At 68.5% G+C, this 8,828-nt stretch overlaps 4 protein-coding genes across 4 annotated transcripts in view; 3 read left to right on the top strand and 1 right to left on the bottom strand.

The window, feature by feature from the left end:
- Nucleotides 1-177: 177 nt before the first annotated feature.
- On the top strand, nucleotides 178-1,403 carry CHLNCDRAFT_136424 (hypothetical protein; the record flags this gene model as incomplete). The annotated part of the gene is made up of 4 exons (XM_005845818.1): nucleotides 178-234; nucleotides 390-638; nucleotides 908-1,010; nucleotides 1,312-1,403. The coding sequence occupies 4 exons, from the start codon at nucleotides 178-180 to the stop codon at nucleotides 1,401-1,403; spliced, it is 501 nt and encodes a 166-aa protein (XP_005845880.1).
- Nucleotides 1,404-4,269: 2,866 nt separating this feature from the next.
- On the top strand, nucleotides 4,270-5,256 carry CHLNCDRAFT_136422 (hypothetical protein; the record flags this gene model as incomplete). The annotated part of the gene is made up of 4 exons (XM_005845817.1): nucleotides 4,270-4,428; nucleotides 4,548-4,607; nucleotides 4,804-5,019; nucleotides 5,116-5,256. The coding sequence occupies 4 exons, from the start codon at nucleotides 4,270-4,272 to the stop codon at nucleotides 5,254-5,256; spliced, it is 576 nt and encodes a 191-aa protein (XP_005845879.1).
- Nucleotides 5,257-5,803: 547 nt separating this feature from the next.
- CHLNCDRAFT_15844 (hypothetical protein) lies at nucleotides 5,804-5,971 on the top strand (the record flags this gene model as incomplete). Its single annotated transcript, XM_005845816.1, has 1 exon — nucleotides 5,804-5,971. A coding segment is annotated over one exon (168 nt), but the record flags the coding sequence as incomplete, so codon positions are not given.
- Nucleotides 5,972-7,833: 1,862 nt separating this feature from the next.
- The window catches only part of CHLNCDRAFT_25497 (hypothetical protein), a gene marked incomplete at both ends in the record, with an annotated part of 5,465 nt that continues 4,470 nt past the window's right edge, over nucleotides 7,834-8,828 (bottom strand). Inside the window, 2 exons of the mRNA XM_005845704.1 lie at nucleotides 7,834-8,106; nucleotides 8,382-8,471. Coding sequence (XP_005845766.1) covers nucleotides 7,834-8,106; nucleotides 8,382-8,471 — 363 coding nt within the window. The remainder of the gene's footprint in view (nucleotides 8,107-8,381; nucleotides 8,472-8,828) is intronic.

Below are 8,828 nucleotides of genomic sequence, written 5' to 3'. Positions count from 1 at the left end.
CCCCCCCCCCCCCCCCCCCCGGTGTGGTCCCTTGTCGCCCAGCGACCAGCCCCCGCCTCGCTGGCCGCCCCTTCTCCCCGGCGCGCCAGCCTGATCCCCTGGGGGCTGAACGATCCACCAAGCACCCATCTGGAGGTGCCAGCTCGGGTTATTGCGGGCTAGCGGAAACTTTGCACCATGCTGCGTGTTGCGTGCAGGCGGCTGTATCAGCAGGCGTCGCAGCTGGCAGTGACGGTGAGTCAAAAAGGGTGCACCCCTTCGCGGCCGAGGGCCCCAAGCCACCCTGGCAGCGGGCAGCGGGCGGCGGGCTGCAGCAGGGCCCGCTACAACGCGTGCTCCTGCCTTTGCCTGCGCATGTTCCCCACCTCTGCGGCCCCATGCACCTGCAGGGCGCCGCCGGCGCCGCGCCCAGCCTACGGCTGGGACTCCCCGCCAGCGCGGCTGCGGCGCTGCTGGCCGTGCGTGGCGCCAAGACCACCACTGGCATCGTGGGCCTGCCGGTGGTGCCGGATGCGCGGGAGGAGCTCAAGGCGCAGCTGCAGGCTGTGCTGGACGCCGTGGCCATCATCCCGGAGCATGCCGAGTACCGCAGGTCGGTTGAGAAGACGGTGCGGTACAAGCTGTCGCTGGCGTCGCAGGTGGGTGGAAGCGTAGGCGTTTTGTGCATGTCTGTGGGTGGGTCGGGCTGGGGTAGGTGTTGTGGGTTGGTCTGGGCAAGGGGATTGGTCGCGCGTTGCGGCGTGTGTGCAATGAGCGGGCGCAGGCCCCCATTGGAGCCGGCCTGGGCTGGCGCATCTGGGAGCAGGCGCCGCAGCACCTCGGGAGCACGCGCGCCGCCGTCAACCCCTTGCAGCACCTGGCTGAGGCGCTGCCCTGCCCATGCCATGCGCCTGCCTGCGTGCTCCAGGCCGACACCCCCGACGAGCAGCTGGAGGAGCTGCTGAGCAAGCAGCTGGAGGAGGAGATCAAGCTGTGCAAGGAGGAGCTGAGCTTGATACCCAAGATGGCAGGTGGGCTTTAAAATGCTGCGCGGGGGTGCATGACGTGGGCTCGCGGATGGGCGGCTGCCAGGCCTGCCCTGGCCTGGCGGTCAGAGGAAGGCAAGGCGGGGCGGGCCTGACCCCTGCAGCAGTTCTGGTGCCAGGAATGCCATGCATGCCAGCAGCATGCCAGCAGCGACATGGCCCTGCCCCCGCGCCGTCCCCTCCCCGCTGCCAGTGCCCTCGCTGGCACACAAGCCCGGGCGTGCGTGCTTGCCGCACATGACCCTCGCGGTGCTGCCATGCGCCATGATGCTGCCCGCTGGTGCAGAGTGGAAGCCGTGGGAGGTGCCTGAGGGGTATGAGGTCGAGTTTCTGGAGGAGCAGCAGGTGGAGGCCAAGGTTGGCGGCGCGCCCAAGTGAACAGATGGCGGGGGGGCAACAGCCCGAGGCGCCGCCGGCCCGCACGCCTGCCTGCTGCTTTTCACGGTGCTGGTCCACTCCGCGCCTGCTCGTAACACATCTTCCTGGAGTGCCCAGCGGCACGGCTGGCAGCTGCCGCCGACAGGTGCCAGGAGCTGAACGCGCGGGGTGGTGTCACGGCAGCTGCAGTGCGGCGGAACCCCACAAGCAGCAGCGCACCACTTTCCTGCTCTCTCTCCTCTCCCGGCACCAACATGGGTGTCCACAGGTCCTGCTGCTGCAACCCTCAGCCAACACCCCCCGGGGGCATAAACCCTGACGGCGGCAGGCGCCGCTCTCGCCGTCAGGCACCACCGCCCCTGCCCGAGCACAGTCGACCAACGCCCAGGGGGATGGCGGGGTGATGGCGGCCAAGAGCGGGCCAAACCAGCAGGCGGGATTTTCACGTGATTGGTTCGGTACAAGAATGTTGTACTAAAACCCCACGCCCTCCCTAAGCGACGAGTCGCGAGCTGGCCGGCACCTGGCCAAATTTTGGCCGAGGGTTTGGCCGAGGGTTTAGGCTTGAGAAACCGGTTTTTTGGACTTCCGACATGATCAGCACCAAGGGAAAGGCTGAACTGGTGTCCACTCAGTGGAGTATTGCTGGGCGGAAGCGGTGCAGTACAGCAGCTTGCTCCGGAGGAAAAATGAGAGAGATCCTGTACGTGACTCCTGCTTAGCCGCGTCAGGCGACGCGCCGACAGCTTTCGGATGCAAACAAGCTGAGCGCAGCAGCGTTCAAAAGCAGACCGGTTGGGGTGCCGGCTGGCCGACCCTCCGCCTTTGAACCCTCCCCTACACAAGGCAGGCCCCACCTTGTAGCAGCGCCCATGACGGCCAGGGCCATGACAATTGTGACGACGACAGCCTCCCTGGCGCCAGCCACAAGGGGCGGTGGCGCCCGTGCCGCCGCCGCCGCTCTCAGGGGCAAGGTCTGCACTGCGGGGTGGGGCACAGCCCCCGTCTAGGGCGGCCCGCGCCTGGACCTGCCGCTCCTGGTCGCAGCTGTCTGCACTGCAGCGCAGCTGGTGTCGCTGATGGCCTGGAGCAGCCTGCCAGGCGGCGAGCGCTGGCAGCGCCTCGGGCTGGCCGCTCTGGCGGCCTCCACCTGCTTGCTGCGCGCCAGGGCCCGCTCGCTCTACACGAGGTGGCAGGGGCAGCTGCTGGGCTTGTGCCACGCCGCGCTCTTCGTTTTCGAGCTGCGCAAGCCCCCAGGTGAGGCGGCCCTGGGCTGGAGCCCCGAGCGGGTCAACGTGCCGGTACGTTCCGTACCGACCGTTTTGCAGCAAGCTGCCAGCGCAGCTGCCCACCCTGCCGCCGCTGAACCTGGAAGCCACCTGCGCTGCGCTGTGCAGGAATGGCGGCAGCGCTGGATCTGGACCCACTGCCTGGCCACCTGGGATGCCTCGCCGATCTCTTGAAGGTCACCACAGGCAAGGGCCGCGCCCGGCGGTGGCAACCGATTGCGCTGCTGCTGCGCAACCGCTGTGTGCCCTGCACGCCTGCGCAGGCACCTGTGCTGGCCAGCTCTTGCAGCGGCTTGTTGTATGGTCTCACTTGCGGGGAAGCAGAGTGCGTGGCGGGCGGCGCCTGAAGGGCGAATTGTCGGCCACCCCACCCCACCCCTCCACCCCACCTGCAGGTAGCCACCTGGCCCTTGTCATGTTCAGCGGCATGCTGCTGCAGCTGCTGCTGCTGCCGTGCATCGCCGTGCAGGCGCTCAGCGTGGCGGCGGCGCTGCGGGCGGACGGCGGCGTGTGCACCTCGCCACTGCTGGCTCACTCGCTGACCGCTGGGCGCATAAGAGCCTTCCACAGGGTCATGTATCAGGCGGCCATGTTGCTGCCAGGTGAGTGTGGCGCAGGCCTGCCAAGCAGCGACCCTCTCTCTCGCCGCTCGTTGGCTGGTGGTTGTGCTAATTTACTCACGCACTCACAACTGCCCCCTTGCCTGCGCTGCAGGCGGGCTGGGCAAAGCCATTGTGCCACTGCTGCGGGGCAACACGGCTGGGCAGCAATGCGGCACCTGGCTGTCCTGCCTCTTCCTGGCCGCCGGCCTCCTGCTGCCCGCCTTTTTTATCTTAGCCCAGCATGCTGCCGCTGTTTTCGCGCCGCTGCGCTTTTTGTCTGCCCGCAGCCTTGCATGTTGTCATTTCAAACACCATGCACACTTTCATGATGTGCTTCTGACTTCCATCCATTCTGATTGTTGACCCCCTGATTGTTGACCCCCATGCTGGCAACAACATCCCCCACCTGCCCATCAACACAATGCCCGCTCATCCGCCTCGGCTGTGACCCGCCCCCCATGCTGGCATCCCTTCCCAACCGACCCGTGCCCCCGCAATAAGCAATCCTGTTTTCAAACAACGTTTGACCACTTCTGTATCATGGCTTTGAATGAATCAGCCTCATGAGGCTGCTGCACTGTAACGGGCGCAAGCCTTGCAGAAGCGCCGGCGCCTCGGTGACCTGGCAGGCTATTGCAGTGGATGGGCTCCGGCCAAGCAGGTATGTAAACTTTCCACCATGCATTGTGCGCACCCTGCAAGCTGCACAGCCGGGATTGGCTGCCCCAGGCTCAGGGTTTGCCCAGCTCTAGGGCCTCGCACGGGCCTGTGGGCAGGAAGCGGCGGCCGCAAGGTGCGCTCGCAAACCAGAGCAATAGCCAGTGCTTCACGCTGCCAGATTGCGGCACAGGCTTCCCGAGCCTTGGCGGCGGCGGCGGAAGTGGCGGCAGCCCCAGGCGCCCTGCCTTCCCTGCCTGTTGCTTCCAGGGTCTGCCCACCAGCGCAACCCCGGCTGCGCAGCGACGGTCGGAGATCATGGCAGCAGCGGGCCGCGCCAGCGAGCGGGGCGCGTCCATAGAGGCGGCCAGCAACCGCCACGCCCCGGCCCTCTTCCTGCTCCGGAGCGCGGCCGCCGGCACCGGGGCCTACCTCGCGCTGCAGCGCCACGTGCCGCCCGACCTGGTGCTGGTGGTGGTGAGAGCCGGCGGCGGGGATGGGGATGGGGATGGGCCGCGGTGCACGCGCCGGCGGGATGCCAGCACGGCACGACGCTCCTGAGGTCCAGCACCTGCTTGCACCCACCCCGCCTGCAGGATGCCACCTGCTGGCTGGCCGTGGTCTCCTCCATCTCCTTCACAGAGGCCTGGGTCAAGGTGGGGGCGGGAACGGGCTTGCCTGCATCTGCGCATGCACGCCAGCCCGCTGCCGCCACCGCCCACCTGCCCTCCCACTCCCCAGTGTATCCCAGGGGCACCCTGCCTGCCTGCCTTTCAGGCTCGCCCTGCCCCACCTGTCTGCCTGCCCGCCTGCCCGCCACACAGACCCGTGCCTCCCTGGGCCGGCCCGCAGTTCCGGGCGCCGCTGCTGGACAGGCACGTGGCGGTGGATGTGGGGCGCCGCGTCTTCCGAGCGCAGTACGCCCTGGAAGGCGCCCTGGCCGGCACTGCCGCCGCGCTGCTGTGGGCACGGGCCGGCGGCAGCGCCCAGGGCGCGCTGGCGGCGGCGCGCGAGGGGCAGGGCGGCGCCCTGCTGGCGGCCGCCGCAGCCATCCTGCTGCTGGAGCTAGTCTGGCTCTTCCCGGCGCTGGACCTGCGGGGCAAGCACCTGATCGCCGCCTCGGCGGCAGCGCAGCCCGAGGCCCTGTCGGCCCAGCACCTGTAGTATGCGGCCGAGCTGCGGCGCCAGGTGGCGAAGTGGCCGCTGCCGCCACCCCAGCTGCACCTGCTGTCCGTGCTGCTGGCGCTGGCCAAGGCCGGCCTGCCGGCCGGCTTTGTGTGGCACCAGATGCTGGCGCTGGTGTGAGGGTGGGGGGCCGCGCTGCCGCTGGGAAGCAGAGCAGCGGCATAGCATAGAGAGTGGGCGGATCGGCGAGCGTTTCAGCGAGCAGAGGCGCAGCGTGCTTTGACAAATTTTGATTGGTTCACCATGTCTTCTGCATGCTGCTGCACAGTGCAACATACTCTGCCTTGTGCTCTGATGCGTGTTACAGTTCAAGGCGGCGGCAAGCTGCTCTGCTCCCGCTGCGCATGTCCTGGCCACCTCCACTCCTTGCTCCCTGGCACACCTGATCCGCAAGTTTTGAATCGGAAGACCAAGGGCACGCATGGTCAGCGACAAGCGCGCCTGGCACGAGGCTGACCGTGCTGACCGCCTGCGCTACTCGCAGCCCGCGAGGCTGTGCGGCGATCAGGCTGCAGGACGCGGCAGCGAAAGCAAACCAAAGCCGTCAGGTAGCGTTGGGCGCAGCTAGACGAAGCGATCGAGGCGCACCCCGCGCCCACGGTGTCTCTTCCTCTTTTTGCCTGCAGGCGGGCCCCCTTCGTCCCCTCCAGAGCAGCCTGCCACGCTCTACAGCCTGCTGGAACTGGAGCGCAGCGCCAGCCAGGCAGAGATCGGGCGAGCCTACCGCCGCCTGCTGGTGGCGGCGCACCCCGACAAGGGCGGCGACCCAGAGCAGTTCCGCCAGCTAAAGGACGCCTATGCGCAGCTGTCGGACCCCACCGAGCGGCTCATCTACGATGAGAAGCTCGAGAGGATGCACGGCAGCAGCGGTGGGGAGACCGCGGCAGGCGTGGCCGGCGCAGGGCCCGCGGGCCAAGCATGGTGCCGCCGGGCCGGTGGCGTCACCGCCGTGGTGCATGGGCAGACACAGGGGGCGCCGCCGCAGGACCCGGGCGTCCCCCAGGCAGCTGCTGCATGCCCTGCTGCAGCGGTAGGCGTTGGAGGCAGGGGCGGTAGCGAGCTGAGCGGGCTGCAGCAGGCCACGGCAGCAATCCAGCAGCTGCTGGCCGCCTCCGCCTCTGCAGCCCAGCTGGCACAGGCGCACCTGCGCCGAGCGGAGGCGCACCGGGCGGCAGGGCAGCTGCACCATGCCCTGTTCGACGCAGAAGAGGCGCTGCTGCTGCAGCCACACCTCCCGCAGGCGGCTGCCCTGCTTGCTGCGTTGCTGCAAGGCAGGGCAGGCCAGCCAGCACCAGCTGCTGCTGCCGAGGACTCTGATGATGAGTTGATGTAGCGCTGCCTTTTTCTGATCACAAAGTGAGCTATACATTGTTGGGACTAGCCTACAGAAGAACATGTAAAAGCTCGTGACGGCTGTGCAAGTCAGGAGCGGTGGGGTGGTGCCTATCTAGGTAAGGAATCGCAGGCGAGGGACACGGAATCCAGGAACGCAGGACAGGGCAGGCATACCGAATTTGAGAAGAATTGGGGTGGCAGGGAGACACCGTCGTTTGTCAGAGTGCGGAGCGGGAGGGGGGGAGCAGGGAAAGAAGGGCAGTGGGCGTGGCACAAAATGGGCAGGGGAGAAGGGAATGGGGGCGTGGGGACAGGTAAGCGGTATTGGTGCGGTGCGGTGCTGCATTGTTTCGTTTTGTTTTGTTGTGGGGGGGGCGGGGCAGGCGCGGCGCCAGGTGTCGGCAGCCGTGCCCGCCTGCGGCATTGCGGCCGTTACTTCTCTCAGCTCAGGAATTCCAGTGCCGGTTGGTAGTATGGGGATTGCTCGATGCCTACGCTGCTTGCTACGCTACTCGCTCGGGTCTATGCTGCTCTCTGGGGGGTGGGGAAGAATCTGGTTGAATCTTGAATCTATCGCTCTAGTTTGTATTTGCCATCTAAACCATGTACCTGCAAGCGCGGGCCGTGCGGGCAGCAGACCTAACCGCTTAGGGCCGCGCTCGGTGTACACGCCTGGGCCAGAGCCCCACCCTTCGCCGCTCCCAGCCAGCACGCCGCCGCCGCCAGCAGTCGCGCTGCCACTCCCCGCCACCACCAGCACGCCGCCACTCCCCGCCACCGCCAGCACGCCGCCGCTCACGTGTATCCGTGCATGCGGGCGCTGTAGGTGGCCAGCAGGCGGTCGGCAGCAGCAGCAGGCATGTCGCCGCGCGCCACCGCCGCCTGCGTGGCGCCGCACACCGCGCCCAGCATGTCGCTGGCGTGGTGGTTGGCTCGGGACAGCACCTGCGGGGGTGGGGGGAAGGGGCAGGCAGGCACAGCGTGCGCAGCGTGGGGCTCGGCTCCTCTCAGGCGCAGGCCAGCCTGTCCCCCACATGCTTTGCCTATCCCCCGCCTGGTCACCTCTCGCCTGGCCCCAGGCTGCTGGCCCGCGGCAAGCGAGGTGCCAGACCATCTGCCTTGCGTGACCGCCCCCACCGCAGCCCACCCCTGCTCAGCCCAGCCCTGCCCTGCCCTGCCCTGCCTCCCCGCAGCGCAGCGCACCTCCCCGATGCTCTCCCCCTGCACCACAGCGTCCACGCTGTACGCGCCCAGCCCGCCGCCCGCCTCCGCCTCCGCCTCCGCGCACAGTGAGGCCAGGGAGGCGCAGGAGGAGGCGGAGGCGGCGCAGTCGTCTGCGGTGGCGGGCAAGCGGGGGGTGGGTCAGGGGTGCAGGGCTAGGTCAGCTTTCATCGCTGGAAGACGCGCCACACGGCCGCGCAGAAATACCCGCCAGCTGCCGCCCCAGCCCAGCCTGCACCTCCCCCAAGCACCACTCCCAGCCGCCCTGGCCGCGGGCCCCTCACCCGTCATTGGGTGCGCCTGGTTGGCCGGGCGCTGGCCGGCGGCGGCGGCTGCGGCGGCGCCGGGGCGTGCGTCGCGCACCACCAGCGTGTTGAGGGATCCAAACATGTTGTGGACAGAGCCCATGACCTCCTGCGGGGGTGGGGCAGGCAGGCAGGCGGTTGGCAGGGGTGGAGCAGGTGGCGGGTAGGCAGGGGTGCAGGAAGTAGGCGGTCGGTTTGGGGTGCAGTAGGCAGGCGGGTGGCGGGGGGTGCATGAGCCGTGTTTGCTGGGGGCAGGGCAGCAGAGGGCCGCCCGGCCCCAGGGGCGAGGCCAGAGCAACCTGCTCAGCAGCTTGCTTCCGGAGGCGCCCCCGCACCACCACCACCACCACACCACCACCGCCACACCACCACCCAGCCCCTCACCTGGTACACTCCGGTGAGGAAGAGGGCCAGGTAGTACTTCTCGCCCTCGCGCAGCGGGTGCAGCGGCAGCGCAGGCAGCGGCTCGCCGCCCTGCGCAGCAAAAAGGGAGGCGGAGGGGGCAGGGGCGAGGCCAGCACGGTGACAGGTGGAAAAGTAAGACAGCGCCAGCTGGGGCCAGGCGGGCATCCGGCATCTGCAGCAGCGGGCGGCTGCATGGACCGTGCAAGGCAGCGCAGAGGGTGCCCCTCCATTCCTCCCGCCGCAAACGAATGCGCAGGCAGGCTCGCCCCCTCCTCTCCCCCCCAGCGCACATCCTACCTGCCTCCCAGCGCACACCTCAACTCCCGCCCTCGCAACCCAACCCCTGCCCCACACACAACCCCCCTCCCGCACCCACCCACCCACAAGCAACCCCCATCCCGCACACCCCCCCCCCCCCCCCCCAAA

The sequence above is a fragment of the Chlorella variabilis genome (genome assembly GCF_000147415.1).
Source record: "Chlorella variabilis unplaced genomic scaffold CHLNCscaffold_16, whole genome shotgun sequence".
Taxonomy (NCBI): Eukaryota; Viridiplantae; Chlorophyta; class Trebouxiophyceae; order Chlorellales; family Chlorellaceae; genus Chlorella; species Chlorella variabilis.
Note: the sequence above shows the minus strand (reverse complement) of the source record. Positions and strands in the feature narration are given on the sequence as shown.